The following is a 17,115-nucleotide window of genomic DNA, read 5'->3' on the forward strand; positions in this document are numbered from 1 at the left end:
TTACAGCCCCGGTGCCTACAGTGCACCCGGTACAGAGTGAGCCTTCGTGTTTATTAAAAGAATAAACAGAAGAGCAGGAGAGAGAAAGACCTACCTCAAATATTTCGAATCCAGCAATGTCCAGGATTCCGATGAAAGATGCGCCCTGACGCTTGGTCCTGTCCAGAGCTTTGTTGATGCGGTGGACGAGCCAGCGAAAGAGCCGCTCATAGGTAGCTTTCGCCAGTGCTTCTACTGCAAAATCTGCCTGTAGTTAGACAACAACCTTTTATTCTGGAAACAACCTACGAAGCATTACTAGCGGTTATCTGGAGTTTAATGCTCTATACTGTTCCCAGAACTCAAATAGCTTTTGCTACTTAATGTTGTCTCCATTTGACATAGCGACAGTTAAAGGTACAGGTAAACATAAACTGGAGATGATCTACTGAGAAGAAGGGAGAAGATGCCTAGGAAAAATAGACTCTTTCCTGGGCCCTTGGGGCTCTGTGCAGCCTGTCTGCCCAGTCTTAAAGGAGTCTGCCACGGAACGGGTGGATCTGACGCCCACATTCTTGGTGCTGGGCCACCCACACAGGGACCCGGGAGCAGCGCGCCCTACGGCTGAGTAGGCTTCCGAAGTTATACAGCTTTGTCCTGCTGGATGATCTACCTACCTGGGGAAAGCCTGAGGTGATATTTCAAATTTACTTTAGAAAAAAACAATCACTTCAAAATTTTTTCTGGAGAAAACCATACAAGAGAAAAAACAACACACAGTACCAAGAAACACCTGTTACAGAGTTTCTGTTAAGGTCTGTTACCTGCCAATAGGAAGGTCTTCTGAGGATAGCTGGTCATTCAAACAAACGTGCAATAACAATGTGAAACTCACTTGTTCTTTGGTCTGGGCTTTCTGCACATAGTCTCGGCCGACCTTGATCCGGGGGGTGAGGATAGCCCGAGTGAACTCCATCACATTCATCCCCAGAAGATGGCAGAGTTTCTGTGCAACTAGAGCGTAAAACGTTTCCTAAGTACTAGGCTTCTACCTACGAGCTAGTCACAACACGTTCGATAAGAAACCTCCAGAAATAAACTGAGTAAGTCTTAAAAAAGGACGGGTTTCAGGTCTTCATCCTTTCGAATGAGTACCACTCATCCTTAGGTAAGAAGGAACAGGCAGCAGTTACTTATTCTGGGTAATTCAGCGTAAGTTACGGAGTCTTAGAACCCATGGATGATGCACAGAATGAGAAAAATAGCATTTATGCTAATTTAAATCATGTTACCAGGATAACTGGTCGTGCATAATGATCCCAATAATATTTAGTAGGCAAGAAACCTAAAGGTTTTTAAAAATTTGCATGGCCAACAGCGAGCACTCAATAAACAGCTCATTCCGTTACTACTGTTCTCGGCAGCCGGGCACGTACCTCCTCACGTGCTCACTGGGGACACTGCCAAGTTCTAACAAGGGTGAAGATTATTCTCATTTTTTTAGGTTTATTTATTTTGCGAGAGTGCAAGTGGGGGAAGGGCAGAGAGAGAGAGGGAGAGAGAGAATCCCAAGCAAGCTCCACAGTGTCAGCACAGAGCCTGATGTGGGGCTCGAGCTCACGAACCTCGAGGTGGTCATGACCTGAGCCGAAGTCAGATGGTTAACTGACTGAGCCACACAGGAACCCCTCTAATTTTTGATTAAGTGTTAAAATAAGAAAATTCTATAAGGATAAGCACATTTTGAGTTACACCGGGAATAGAACTTACCCAAGTTCTTACTGGCAAAGACCTGAACCCGCCCCTCCCCACCAATCCACACGTGTTGTCAGCAACTGGACAGTAGTCCTGTGTGGGCAGGACAGGCCGTGCCGCAGAGGGCATTTCTTCCTTCGGTCTGGGGCTCTCGCCACTGGCTCGTACCAACTGCTTTGCTTCGACCTCTAGGTCCTGGCCCCTTTTAGTTAACGTGTGTACGAATGCATGCGTGTACGTACTGGATGGGAAGTTGAAAAACACAAAGAAGCACAAAAAGCCAACGGCCCACACCCCTTTGCTAAAATGATAAATGACATTTTAGAGCCTAAAAAAATATACCTGATGGTGGGGTTAGATCTTGGTTTACTTCATTTGATTGGATATTTCAAAGTAGTTCCTGGGTTCCCCACTCCCCATTAAAATGCTGACAAACACATCTTTTTGCATGATGTGTGTTTTGTCTGTCTTACTCCCTTTTCTGAGACTCTATCTACTTCAAAGGGCCAGGCTCAATCAAAAAGTTCCAGAAGTGAAATGAAACACAGCCTAGGAAAGAGAAAATTTACTGGTCACCTGGCGCGCGAGAAGTACAACTTTAGCTTTATGATGTTATTGTGAAGAAATGCAGCCAGATGTTTAAACAGACACAACGGAGAACTTCTTTACATTATGGAGAGCTGGCAACTTATGCTTGGGAACATGACGACAAACAGCACGACACAACTGTGGCCGTGGCACAACAACAAACCACGTAAACAAATAAAATCATATTGGTCAGCTTACCTGTATTTTCTGGCATGGACGCTTGGTCAGTATTTCGCTCCTTTTTGAAAGAAATGTTTCCAAACTGTAGCACTGAAGATACCACTTTAAGCATTGCTTTACATGGATACAGAGAAAAATAAAATTATTACATCAAATTGCAGCAGAGACGTATTCTAATTTATTTTGTGCTAAAAATTAGCTGTAAACAGCTTTTCAGTAACACAGGTCTCAGGAATTTGTACAATTACGGGTGATTCTCATGATTTTCTGTCATTTCCTAGTTTACGCTCTTCCCCCCGCCCCGCTGGCTGTGCTAAAGTCTTATATAAGCGAGTAGCAGAATTGGGGGAAAACCCACGTACAGAGAATTTCCTCGTGAGAGAAGCCCATTATGTGCATTGCTTCCATGGTCTCCTGAAAGTTATCTTTGTCTTGCTGTCCCGGAATGGGAATGTAGCCATTGGAGAGAAATCTGTAGTTATTAAATCCTTCAAGGAGCAGATCAGCTAGGAGAAAACATAACGGATACAGTTTAATAAATAACCATCAACAGACGAAGCACCCCCACCTTCACGCTGGGCTGGGCCGATCACGGGAGACGTGGCCCACCGCCTCCATGCCACCACACTTCTTCCTGTCACACTTTTTCTTCATAGGTTCATTTCAAAAACATGCAGTTTTCCATCCTATCGAGGAGGGAAAATGAGGGTGGAAACTGCAAACATTCCAACTGCAGTTTCTGGGACAGTGGCTTACAGGATATTTGAAATCAGTAGCCCGGGGCACTTGGGTGGCTCGGTTGGTTGAGCGCCCGACTACAGATCAGGTCATGATGTCGTGATTTGTGAGTTCGAGCCCCACATGAGGCTCTGTGTTGTCGGCGTGGAGCCTGCTTTGGATCCTTTGTCTCCCTCTCTCTGCCCCTCCTTCTCTCTCAAAAATAAACAAACATTAAAAAAAAAAAAAAGACAAGAAATCGGTAGCCGGGAAACGATGCACATTTTCCAGATAACTAGGCCTTACTGTTTTCACATTTAAATAGTTTAGCCATCTTTTGAGGGAAGGTTTTCAAGCCCTATAGTCTGTAATTTTATCTTAGCAAAGTAGTTTACAGCAAATGTTACGGGGTCAATAGGAAGACGACACGAACGTAAAGACCCAGATGCAGAAGGTACAGAATGTGGAACAGGCAGGTCCTGAGCCAGGCCGGTGCCCCGAAACCCTCTGAGCCCGTTTGTCTGGTGGTAAATCTGCTTCTCAGAGTGATGTGCAACCCACATTTATGACGGAGTTATCACAGCAGCCACCCCCATCGACTACTTGTACTTTAGGGGCCTTGAGTTGGAACTTAACGCATCCTTTCGCCAAAGGTGTGGAGACCAGAAGGAGGTTTCTCAGGAGGGGTCAGAATAGATACAGCTGTTTATCTTCACACTCGATGTTATCATGTGCTCTCCTGCCAGGAGTTTCTGTCCTGTCACTGAATTCTCACCTACCTCACATTTAACCTCTACTGGCTACCGTTTGCTCTCTTTTCCTCTCTCCTTCTTTCAACACTTTGATCTTATTTTTTTGGTTCATTACGACTGAAGTTACTGCCGGTCTGAAAGCCCGAGAGTTCTCTTCTTCGGCATCACGGACCGTATCGTCTCGGATGTTTAATTTCTCAGTGCAATTACTCTCTTTATTTGTTGCTGATTTTTTTTCCCTTACGGGTCCCTTCTCTCAATTCTGGGCTCAACGCTTCCACAGATGTCTGCGTGAGCAAAAGCCTACAGCCCAGGTGACAAAGGTGATACGACGCAGGTGTCTGCTCTCGCACAGGAGGAGCGCCGACTTTTCAGTGCCGATTTCAGAGGAGACCAGGAAGCCGGACGTCCTTCCTTCTCCCTCAGATACCTCTGACTCGGAACTTTACCCCAGCCAGTCCTATGCTTCCAGCCCTTAGGATTCGTGACAAAATACATGCATAAAAGTCCGCCATAAGCTCCATCTAGTACTAGTGGAAGCATAAACGTATATGTTCAGTTATAAACCTGGGAATAAAAATATTTTCTCAATTTTATCAATTTATTCTTTTTTACTTTTTTTTTTAAATTTTTTTTTTTAACGCTTATTTATTTTTGGGACAGAGAGAGACAGAGCATGAACGGGGCAGGAGCAGAGAGAAAGGGAGACACAGAATCGGAAACAGGCTCCAGGCTCTGAGCCATCAGCCCAGAGTCCGACGCGGGGCTCGAACTCACGGACGGTGAGATCGTGACCTGAGCTGAAGTCGGACGCCCAACAGACTGAGCCACCCAGGCCCCCCTCTTTTTTACTTTTTATATTCATAAATGTTGAAACCAAACTTGTATAAAAATGTGTATCTTCTAATTTAAAACTTCTTCATTTTTTATGTTATTTTCTTTATAAAGCTTATTTTATTCATCTCGAGAGAGAGAGTGTGCACACAAGAGCCAGGGAGGAGCACAGAAAGAAAGAAAGAGAGAGAGAGACGGACAGACAGAGAGAGAATCCCAAGCAGCCTCGGTGCTGTCGCTGAGAGCCAGACACAGGGCTTGCCACCGTGTACTGGGAGATCACAACCTGAGCTGAAATCGGGAGCTGGGAAGCTCCACCAGCTGAGCCCCCCAGGCACCCCTAATTTAAAAGTTTTTTAAAGAAAAGAAACAAACGTACAAAAGATGACGTAACACCATCTATTGAACTGCCACTTAAAAAGTATTTACCCGTGGCACGGAAGTTCTATTTCATTTTCATTTTGGTGTGTACGAAACTACGGTCGACCCCTGGACATTGCAGGGGGGAGCCGCACGGGTCCACTTACACACAGCTTTTTTTTGGGGGGGACAGTTCAGTTCTATAAATGTATTCTCTCTTCCTTGTGATTTTCTTAGTGTGTCTTCCTATAGTTTACTTTGTTGTAAGAACGCAGTATACGGTGTATACAACCTACAAAGTACGTGTAACAAACTGGTTATCGGTGAGGCTCCCAGGCAGCAGCCAACGATCAGTCGTTCAGTTCTGGGGACTCACAAGTTGGGGGGTGGGTTAGGCCTCCAACCCCCGTTTTGTTCAAGGGTCAACTGTACTGTTTCCCCAAAATGTTCTCTTTCAAAAAAAAAAAAACAACAAAAAACATAATCCTGAAAAGACAGTCAAATAAATACAAAATAGTAGGAAACTTTGTGAACTTACACTTCAGGTGTTCTCCTGCTCCAGATAACAACTGGTAAAAGATATGAAAAGTACGCTCATCTTTTGCTTGACGGACAGCACGAGATTTTTCTAGAAGGTCTGAGCGAAGATGGTTAAGGATCGAATTGAAAAGGTGGCCCTCTCTCTGTGACTGTACGAATTTAATTTGTAAAACGTTCTCTTTCTCTGATATATACTAACCCTCCTGCGATGAACCGTTCTGAATGATTAAAACCTGTAAGTGAAAAAGGAAAGAGAACATACGCACTCACGTTCCTCACTAATCTTCGGGAATCATGGACCGTGTTCATGTCAACCCTCCCCCCCCGCCCCTCATCTGGGTTATAGTCAAAGAACACAGCACTAAACAAGGAACTCTAAGAAGCTATAGAAAATGAGCTCAAGCCTTTGAAGGCTGAAAAAGCCTTCTGGGAGTTTATCACAACTTTACGAACAAAGAAGCCAAGGCACAAAGGAAATTGCTCAAAATAACATAGCTCATGAGCACAGGGACAGAATTCAGGGCTCAGGTGGACCTCAGGACGCGTGCTTGGCCACCGTGGTCCCCAAGAGCCTGGCACACACAGCCTCGTACAAGTGGCTCCGGTCCCTCTACATCCACTTTCCAAATACCCCGAGATGGCCCTGACCAGACTGACCACCGGCCCCCTATGCTGGTTGTCCAGAGCCGGCCACAACCCCTCTGCCTGGGCTTCCCACACGCCAGAGGCTCGCCCCCAACCTGCTTCTGCACTTCAGACCACAGCACACGCGCCTGCGCGTTTGGGGTGCATCTCTGGGACCCATGTGGGGTCTCTGGTCGACAGTCACCCTGGGCTGTCACACAATCTCCGTTTCTCTGCTCTGGAAGATGACCACCTCTTCTGAAGTCAGCTTTCCCTTCACTTCACCAAAGTGAATCCATTCTGTAAATCAGATTATCCCAAACACATCGTCCATGTTTGGTGGAAAATACGTTTACAGGAAAGCTGCCATGGCAGGACCAAGGTGAAGAAACTCGAGATTTATTCCCCGGTCATTTCCAAGTGTTTCTTGTACTTTCTGGCTCTGAGCGTATCTGGAGACGTAAAATACAATTCTGAATTATCCCTTACCTGAGGGATCGAAAGGTTGTACTTCTATCACAGGGTCCCTGATACTTGTCAGAGGTAGCAGAGAACTGTCACCTGTATCCTTCCTAATTGGGACACTATCATTTGGAGTCCTTTCCATTTTATTACCTCTGTTTTAATTTTTTTAAACGTTTATTTATTTTGAGAGACAGAGCCCGACGCGGGGCTCGAACTCCTGAACCAGGAGATCATGACCTGAGCTGAAGTCAGATACTTAACCGACTGAGCCACCCAGGTGTCTCTTACCTCTCTAATCGAAGTAATTCTACGTAGACTTCTGTTTTCTTAAGGCCCTTCTATGCAGATGACATCTTCTAGGACGACTCTTTGTATTTGACATTTGTTTCTCCTCTACTTATATTCTGCGTAATGCTAACTGAAACTACTGGAACTGTGCCCTTGCAGAAGGCTTGTTGGGGGGGGGGGGTATATGCCCATCCCACTAATACCGCGAGCAGACGGTAAACAAGGGCTAACCCAACATGGACTCAGGAGCAGTTCAACAGGAGGTGCTCACCTCAAGGCTCTCCTACCGCGCCAACGTTTCCTGGGTTCAAGTGCAGGTGATTCTCCCCTCAGTGGGACTCTCCTCTACCCCGGCTGTGTGAACACGGTATGGACTGGCATGAAAAACCACCACCACCACCACCACCACACTCTGGCATTAACATTCAGTAGCTGGAAGTGTCTGACCATGTCATGATCCTTCTGGGCTTCAGTCTGATCACCTGGGGAGTGGGAGTGATGCCACACGGGGCTGCCCTGGGCCGGAGGAAGATCAACCGCCTCTTCGGTTTGGATTATGCAGTTACGGAAAAGGATACATGTTTCAATGTTGGCCCCAACGATGTAGCCAGTTACATCAAAGTTGATGCGGATGAACTTGCCCTGGAAGTAAATCAGGAGAAAACTGAAAGTAAGTAAGGACACAGAGGGTGTGAACACTGTAGGAAAGTAACAAGCCAGTGCCTCACGGTAAGTATCCATCAGTTGGTTGCAAACATGGGTCTTAATTACTGCCTCGAACAGAAAGACAAGGAAAAAGCCTGGATAAGTTCCCAAAAAAGCAGCAATCAGATAGGCTACCTTCCTGGACTGTGACATAGTAAAAATGAGACCCTAATCATTTACAATTTTTAAGAAGCTCTTCCACATAATCTGAGATCAAAGACATTTGACAGCATTAAAGAAACACTGCATTTGGCCCTAATAGAATTACTTCTTGAAAAAATGATGGATTGGTCTGGTGTAACAGTTTTGCAAATCCCTAAGGAATACTTGGGTCTCCCCACGACACACAGAACTGTTTTAAGGAAATGGAAAACGGGTTGTTTTGTAACTCATTTCATAAAGTTCCTGTAATATGGAATACCCCAAACGGTACAGCTGTCATAAAAACAAGAAGGCAAAAATAAAAGCAAGTATCTCCCCTATAAGTACAGATATAAAGGCCAAATTAACCCTTTGCAAAACAAAGAAACTTAACAACGACGATGATGTAAAAACGCTATACACTCGCTCATCACCCAAATAAATGGTCAAGGGACTGGAGGGCTTTCCTTGGGGGGAAATGGACAAGCTGATCCCAAGATTTACAGGGAAATGGAAAGGACAAAAAAAATCACAACCATGTTGAGAAAGAGGACCAGAGCTCAGGGACTCACATTACTAGAATTCAGAAAGCTGTGTTTATTAGGATAGATTGGTATTGGTGGGAGGCTAGAGATACAGATCAAGGGATCAGAAGAGAGTCCGCAAATAGACCACATGGGAAGGGTCAACTCACCTTGAACAAAAGGTGCCGAGGTAATTTAACAGAGAAAGCCAATCTATTCAACAAACAGTGCTTGAGAAATGTGTAAAATGAAACCAAAAGAACCTAGACACTTCATACCACGTAAAAAAGTTAACACAAAAGAGATCACAAACCTAAAAGGATGGGCTAAAACTGTAAAGCTTCCAAAATAAAAATAAGAGACCATCATTTATGACCTTAGCAGAAAAAGATGTCCTAGAAAGAATGCAAAGAGCATGAAGCTTTAGGGTTTATCAATTGAAAACAGATAAACTGGGTTTCATCAGAATCTAAAACTTCTTCAAAAGTCACTGTAAAGAAAATGAAGAGTGATACCACACACTGGCAGAGAATATTTGCAAAACACCTACCTGATAAAAGACTTGTTCGCACGATAACGAAAAAGCTCTTACAACTCAGTTAACAAGACAAATAGCCCAAGGAAAACACTGGGGAAAATATTTATACAGTTATTTCGTCAAAGAAGATACATAAATGGTCAACAGTCTATGAGAAGATGCTCAACGTCGTCGGTTATTCAAGAAAAGCAAAATAAGATGAGCACAAAGAGATACCAGCACACACCCACTAAAATGGCTGACATTTTGAAGCAAGACCAGCAAGGAGACAGAACCAGAACGCTCCTATCACCCTGGTAAGCCACTCTGGAAATGTTTCGTATAAAGTGAAACCTAAGTCACCGTGTGTGCCAGCGATCCCAATCCCAGTGACCCGGGAGAAATGTAAGACTTGCGCATGAATGTCCAAAGCCACTTGACTCTCAACAGCCCTCAAATGGAAACAACCCAAATGCCCACCAAGTGGAGACTGGTCAAGGACATCGTGGTCCATTCATACAGTGGAATATTACTGGGTGATAAAAAGGAACAAACCAGTGAAATACCCAACAACGTGGATGGACGTTGTACAAGAGAAGCAAGACATAACACACTACATACTGTAGGAGCCCATTCACCAGACGTTCTGAAGAAAACAGACCATGGAAACAAAAGAGATCAGTGGTTCCCAGGGCCGGACTACACAGACTACACAAAGGCAAACAGAAGCTTTCCCAAGGGAAGGAAATATTCTCTCTCTCTGGGCCACAGTGTTGGGCTCCCTACAACACACATTTGTCTAACCCTGTCCAACTGTACACCTAAAAAGGGTGAATTTTATTTGATGCAAAACTCAGCTTAATTTTTATAAATCACCAAGGAAGATATCTTAGGATCCTGTAAATAATTTTAAAATTTAAAAAACATAATTAGTTCCTTCTATTTACTACGAATAGATTACACGTTGGCCCACACCCTTCTACTGGGTGTCCAGTCCACCCACCCATGCTCCCACCCACCAGGACCCTTCTCACCTTTCCCATGTTAGGCCTACATTTATCACATAAATGTTTGCTCTATGTACAAAAAACGAGTACTTAAGTATTGGGATGCTACCGCAAAAAAATTTGAACTATATTATGTGCAAATTATACCTCAGTAATATTGACTTTTGCAATTGAAAACAAGAGGATAATTCACTAAAATTATACTTCATTTTTAAATGTCTATTTCTTTATTTCGAGAGAAAGAACAAGAGAGCAGGGGACGGGCAAAGAGAGGAAGAGAGAGAATCCCAAGCAGGCTCCGAGCTGTCAGCACAGAGCTCAACCCCAAGAACTGCAAGACCATGACCTGAGCCAAGATCAAGAGTTGGATGCTTAACTGCTGAGCCACCCAAGTGTCCCCATTATTTTTTTTTGTTCAATATCATGCGCATTCACAGAGAACTCACCCAATTTTCCAATTAAAAAAATTGCAAACCAAGCGAGGAAAACAAGGTGAAAAAAGAATGCACGTGGGGAAATCTAATGCTATTTCCTGCTGGAGGACCAACAAATGATGGGGGAGGCAAGTAAATTCTACCTCGAACCCCTGAGCCCTCCTCCTGGGTCTTCCACTCCCACCACCATGGAAGTATCCTGCCTCACGTTATCTGAAAGCCCTGTTCTGCCCGGGATACACGGCTGGTTCAGTAACACCAGGGGTGCCATGTCACCCACCACAACGGACATTCTACGAAGGGTCTGCTTCAGATGCTGCTAATGCCCAGAGTGTTCAGGAGGGAGGGGAGAAGCACGATTCCTGTAGGATGCAAAGGCCTTTTGTGACCAAGAGCAGGGCCATGTAGAAAATGCCTCTGACTACACGGGAAACCGTTCCAACACAGGCTAAACCACAAGTCTGACAGTTATGACTGGGCGTATGTAGGCAACAGAACAGAACACGTGAAACCAGGTTTCTAGGAAATCAAGACGGTGTCTGTCACTGGCACCCACAACGCCCTCTGGCCTAAAAGCTGATGTTAAATCACCGAACTTCGTGAGGTTAACAACACTTTCCGTTCCATCTAAAACCGCAACGCAGGGGCACCCAGGTGGCTCAGCAGGTTAAGCGTCCAACTTTGGCTCAGGTCATGATCTCACCGTTGGTGAGTTCAAAGCTCTGCGTCGGGCCCTGTGCTACCACCTCAGAGCCTGGACCTGTTTCAGATTCTGTGTCTCCCTCTCTCTCTCTCTGCCCCTCCCCCGTTCATGCTCTGTCTCTCTCTGTCCCAAAAATAAATAAACGTTGGAAAAAAAAATTAAAAAAAAAATAAACATTTAAATAAATAAATAAATAAATAAGTAAAACCACAACGCAAATCCATCTTTTAGGGCTTGCTAGAGAACACTTAGCATTTTTCTGCTACTCAGAGTCACAAAACAAAAATGACAAGTTGCTCACTTGGGTGGTGGGTTCTGTTATGGGTGGGGGGGAGTGGGGACAGGAAGTTTTTGCGTAGTTTTTTTTTTTTTAACAGGAGAAAACTTGTTTTCTTTTGAGACAGGCTCTTGTGAGGTTACACGAGTACCACTTTTATACAAATGACCATTTTGCACAAATCGTACGACCATGGCACTGAGAGATGCTGACCTAATGGCCCCGAGCAGAAGCAGAATCATGAGGCTTTTGCTCTTTCGACACCTGAGGGACACGGTGGCGGGGCCCCTCCAAAGGACACAGAGGGGCTATGGGGACACAGAGAACAGCGTCACACGATTAGGACAGAGAAAGCTTCGCAGGAGTACCACTGGAGCCGAGTAATCTTACAGTTTCTAAGTATGTTAGTTTGCTTGAAGCCACGGGGTAATTAAAGGGAGGCTCCGGGCTGGTTTATCTGCAAGCTCTCTGGAGTAAAACTACCACGAACAACACTGGTCCTTGACACACCACAACTGGATCCTGACCTCCTGGCTACAAGAGAAACGGTTCCACTGTTTTCCAGAGACACGGCATTCTGGGCTAGCAGCTATTCAAAGTGGCACCCGCAGGCCCCTTTATGCTCCCCCGACGACAGGTTCCCTTAGTGCCTGATCTAGAGTAACGAGCGAGATTTAATCCAGAGGCCAGATGGCGCTGTCCACGGCTTCAGCTACGGTGACCCCCAAACTATACCAGAAGCTCATCAATTAACAAGGTGGGTTTTCACGTGAACTAAGGGGTCTTGTCGCGTAGTATGTAACGGATATAAAGATTCCGGGGGTAACGTGGACTGACTGGAAATAGACACCCCCGGTCTGGTGTGAACAAGGTGCTAAGACTCCAGAAAGGCCCGGAAGCTGCCGTGTCTGTCGAGAAGGCTGCCTTGGGCTCGATGCTCGATTGGTTTCCCGCTGCAAACTGTCCTCTGTCGCTGACATGGTCACATCTGGCCCCGGGGAACCTTTAGGGAAAGGCTGGGAGTACTCAAGAGACAGCAGTGAGTGCATTCAATTTACTTACAGACTGTTTTTAGTGTCTGCTTGCTTAGAAGCACACGTGGGGGTGCAGAACCCTGGCTTGCCTTCACCGTCATCTGGTAACCCAGCGGCAGGCAGGGCACCGGGGCCTTTACCGGGCTCTCACTACTGAGGCTCATTATCTACCAAAAAGGCACATGAAACTGGGGACTGACAAAATGGCTTGATTCCGTTTGGGGGAGAAAAAAAGATCTTTGCACGAATACAGAGGGCTTCCTGCTAGATGCAAGATGTATCTGTGGATACAAGGCAGAAAGTGAAGTCCCCATTTTAAAGGTTCCCTTACGAGAGACTCATCTCACACAAACCGCCCGCATCTGGAATGCATCTGACTTCTCCACAAACAGACCGGGGCTAACCGTGAACGATTATTTTCCTAAGGGTAATGCTCTCCTCAAAGAATCCCCTTTAATCCGGACCATGTGCTCGCAACTTGGAAAGAAAAAGATCATATTCAGGAAACGATTCGTCTCTATCAGATCAAAGAGATGGAAACAAATGGGACTCTAAAAGCTGATGGGAGTTTGTAGTTTCGAGCATTTTCACCGCAAATAACGACTCGGTGCAACTCCCCTGTCCACCCGCCGTTTCCGCGACTTGTCGCTCCTCCAGCGGGACGCGGGGCGCCGCCCCCGCCTGTCCTGGCCACACAGCCGTCCCTTCACGGATCTCTGACGCCCCACGCGTCCAGCCCCGGGGCCCGCGTGTTCCCAGAGGGGCCCGGCGCACGTGGTCACCAGTGCCCGGAGGTTGAAGGCCCGGATGCAGGGGAGCCTGAGGAGGCCAGGGGCTCGGATACGCCCCCGGGGCCTGGAAGAGCGGGCGGGCGGCACCTCGTAGGCCGCCGCAGCCTAACCGAGCCCATTCCGTAACCGCGAGACGCCCACTACGTACGCGCATGTGCGAGGCGCCGTGCCAGGAACGAAGAATCGCGAGAACAGGCTGACGTCCTTCCGCGAGACGCCGCGCGCTCCCACACGACACACAGCGGCCGCCCACAGACGCCGAGGAGCGCGGTGAGGAAGGCCGCGACGGACGGACAACCCGATCAGGTGCTCAGGAGACACAGATGGGCAACCGCGGACAGACCGGGAGTACGTTCTGGAAGAGCGACCCACAGGGCTCACTCCCGTCTGGACACCGGCCACGAGGCAAGGCGGAGCCCGGGAGGATTTTCGCCGTTGCGTTTCACGCTCCCGCAGCCGGGAGGTTTGATGGCACCGTAGAGTGACAGAAGACGGAAGGGGCACATTCTGAATAGAAAAGGTTCCATTTGGAACACGTTAAAGCTGCGAAAACCACGAAGACCGCCAAACGGCAAGAACGAGGCGGCACCACAGGGCCGGGCAAAGGGCAGGAGCTCAGTAATGAGCCCAACTGCACAACGAGATGGAAATTCCGGAACATGTGATTAAAAGACGGGCCTGCACGGGGCCGCCCGCTGACGCCGCGAGAAGCAAAGCGTTGGCGGCGGCAGCGCCCACAGAAACCTTCACAGGGAGGCCTCGAGTTAGCTGAGCTCCCGACAGCCCGTGCGGCCACTCACTCCGCTATTTTTTATGGAACCACTAAAATCAACTACTTTTGTAGCTTGGTGCGGTTAACGCCTTTGGATAGTTTAGTAGCTGGCTACGCTATTTCTCTGAAAAATCCTGTAAATATCAATATGAAGTTGACTTCCTAAGAATTACAGCCCAAAATCAACTATTTTATTATTTTTTTAAATGTTTACTGAAAGAGCGCATGAGTGGGGAGGTGCAGAAAGAGGGAGACAGAGGATGCACCCTGTGCCGTCAGCAGAGCCCAAAGCGGGGCTCCAACCCACAAATCGGGAGATCATGACCTGAGCCAAAATCACTCAACCAAGTCAACAATTTAAAGACATTTTTGTTTCTCAGTTGAACTAGCTATGTGTAGGAACACTGCCTTAATGAAAAATATTTTCTTAAAAGATAAGCTTTAAAAAAAAATTTTTTTTTAAGTTTGTTTATTTTTGACACAGAGAATCTGAAGCAGGCTCTGCACCCGCAGCACAGGGCCCCCATGCGGGGCTTGAACTGACAAACCATGAGATCGTGACCTGAAACCGAGAACTGGATACTAAACTGAGCCACCCAGGCGCCCCAGGAGATTAGCTTTTAATAGAATAGGCAGAATAAGACCTTTGGGAGGTGGAACTCTAGCTCAAACAGGGTTTATTGAGGATTTAGACTGGGTAGGTATTCTTGCTGGCAGGATCTTGCTAGAAAACAACCTAAGAAGTTCTTTCTGCCAGTACGATGTAAACAAGTTCCAACCAGAATTATTTACATGCACTTTCAGAACAGGATGCATAAATAATAAGCTTTAAGGAGACTTGTGTATAGTAATTACTTTGCAAATAAATTTTGACAAGTGATTACTTTGATTCAGACTCTAATTAAAAAATTTTAAAGATATTTATTTCTGAGAGAGAGAGACAGAGGACAAGCAGGGGAGGGGCAGAGAGAGAGGGAGATACAGAATCCAAAACCAGGGTCCAGGCTCCAAGCTGTCACAGAGCTTGATTCAGGGCTCGAACTCATGAACCGTGAGATCATGACCTGAGCCAAAGTTGGACGCTTAACCGACTGAGCCACCCAAGCGCCCTGATTCAGACTCTAATTTAAAGAAACAAGCTGGAGCAGGATTTTTCAACCTCGACATAACGGACATTTGGGGCTGGATAATTCTTTGTCGTGGGGTCCATCCTGTACACTGTTGGATGTTTAGCAGCATCCCTGGCCTCTACCCATCACCGAAACCAAACAACCAAAAATGCCTCCAGGCACTACCAAATGTCCCCTGAGGGTCTCCAATTGAGAACCGCTAATCCAGAGTATTGCAAATTACAGATTATAACCTGCCTTTGTCAATACGGAAATCTCTCTAATGATGTATGTGCGGCAGCCAACCTCTGAGATGGCCTCAGTAACCCCCAACCTCCAGTACTGCTGTCATTGCGCAGTCCCCTCCCACGCTGTATCAGGGTTGGTCTCTGTGGCCAGCAAACTACATCAGAGCGTTGGCCCGTGACTTCTAAGATGGGAAAGAACACTGTGTGGCTTCTGTCTTGCTCTCTTGGATCATCTGCTCTTGGGGACCACCAGCTGCCATGTCATGAGCACACATCCCTATAGAGAGGTCTTTGAGGTGAGGGATGCCTTGGAGGAACTAAGGCCTCTTGCCAAAAGCTACCCGGGTAAGTCTGGAAGAAGAGCCTCTGGCCTCTTCAAGCTTCACGTGACCGCAGCCCTCACCAACAGCACCTTCGTGGCACCTTCACGAGAGATGCCGAGTCAGAACCACCCATCACATGGAAGCGGAGATGATCCAGGTTTCAAGTCACCAGGGTTAGGGTAAGTTGTTACACAGCAACAGGTAACTAATACGGAATCCTATTTCCACGTGTCCCAAACGTACAAACGCTGGCAGGCAGATGTGTCCTTACTGCTTAGTAACGTACTCACTACAGTCTTTACCAAAGGACCGGATGGCAGCAATTTATCTTTTTTTTTTTTAGGTTTTTATGGATTTGAGAGAGAGAGCGCGAGACAAAGCAGGGGAGGGACAGAGAGAGAGAATCCCAAGCAGGCTCCATGCCATCAGTGCAGAGCCCGACGTGGTGCTTGAACTCATGAACCACAAGATCCTGGCCTGAGCCGAGATCACGTCAGATGCTCAACCAAGTGAGCCACCCTGGTGCCCCAATAATTTCTTTTCCAGGCAAAGATGAGACAAACAGGCACAAAACGGTTTCTCCTGAATTTAAAGTGTGGCTTGGGGCAGGGGAAATCAGAAAAGACTGGTAACTTGATTTATGTAGTAAAATAAAGCATTTTCCACTAAGAAATCCTTGCAAATCTGCATGGAGATCCACATCCCAAAGCTGGTAGCTCACTGTCTTCTACCCCGTGATACAGCCGCTAAACGCAGGGCTTTCAGGAGGAAGAATTTAAGATTTAAATGTGGCTCAGGCTCAGTGCTGATGGCCCAGGGGATGATAAAACCCTATAAATGAACCTTAGCTTCCCCAGATCTTTTACAAACCCCAAAGTCACAGCTATGCTTTCTCCTGACACAGGCATATTTGTTATTCCACTCTGTCCATAAAAAGCTAAAATAATGACCTAATGAACTTGGATGAAGCGATTATCTTACTAGGAATAAACAATACTCCAAACAAATAGGTTCCTATTTCCTCCATAATGTGGAAAGCCTCTCGCACTCGAACTACCTCTTTGGGTGCCATGGGCTGAGTCGTGTCCCATCTCAAATTCTTTAAAAAAAATTATTTTTTAAATGTTTATTTATTTTTGAGAGAGACCGAGGATGAATGGGGGAGGGGCAGGGAGAAAGGGAAAGACAGAATTTGAAGCAGGTTCCAGGCTCTGAGCTGTAAGTACAGAGCCCGACATGGGGTTCAAACCCACGAACTGCGAGATCGTGACCTGAGCCAAAGTTGGACGCTTAACTGAATGAGCCACCCAGGTGCCCCCCACTGCCTCAGAACAGGACTATATTTGGAGAGAGGGTTTTTTACAAAGATAATTAAGTTAAAATGAGGTCACTGGGGCCCTAGTCCCACACGACTGGTGTCCTCACAAGAAAAGAACAGGACACAGATG

The 17,115-nt window shown here is 46.5% G+C and overlaps 1 protein-coding gene across 4 annotated transcripts in view; it reads right to left on the reverse strand.

Moving 5' to 3' along the window:
• The window catches only part of MYH10 (myosin heavy chain 10), a 132,225-nt gene that overhangs the window by 60,537 nt on the left and 54,573 nt on the right, over window positions 1-17,115 (reverse strand). For all 4 annotated transcript variants that reach the window (XM_047833220.1, XM_047833219.1, XM_047833221.1 and 1 more), the window contains exons 7-12: window positions 7,661-7,724; window positions 5,704-5,802; window positions 2,865-3,008; window positions 2,521-2,616; window positions 875-993; window positions 95-247 (exon numbers count right to left, since the gene is read on the reverse strand). In XM_047833220.1, the coding sequence (XP_047689176.1) occupies window positions 95-247; window positions 875-993; window positions 2,521-2,616; window positions 2,865-3,008; window positions 5,704-5,802; window positions 7,661-7,724 (675 nt within the window). The remainder of the gene's footprint in view (window positions 1-94; window positions 248-874; window positions 994-2,520; window positions 2,617-2,864; window positions 3,009-5,703; window positions 5,803-7,660; window positions 7,725-17,115) is intronic.

Source organism: Prionailurus viverrinus, chromosome E1, assembly GCF_022837055.1.
Source record: "Prionailurus viverrinus isolate Anna chromosome E1, UM_Priviv_1.0, whole genome shotgun sequence".
NCBI classification, from domain to species: Eukaryota; Metazoa; Chordata; class Mammalia; order Carnivora; family Felidae; genus Prionailurus; species Prionailurus viverrinus.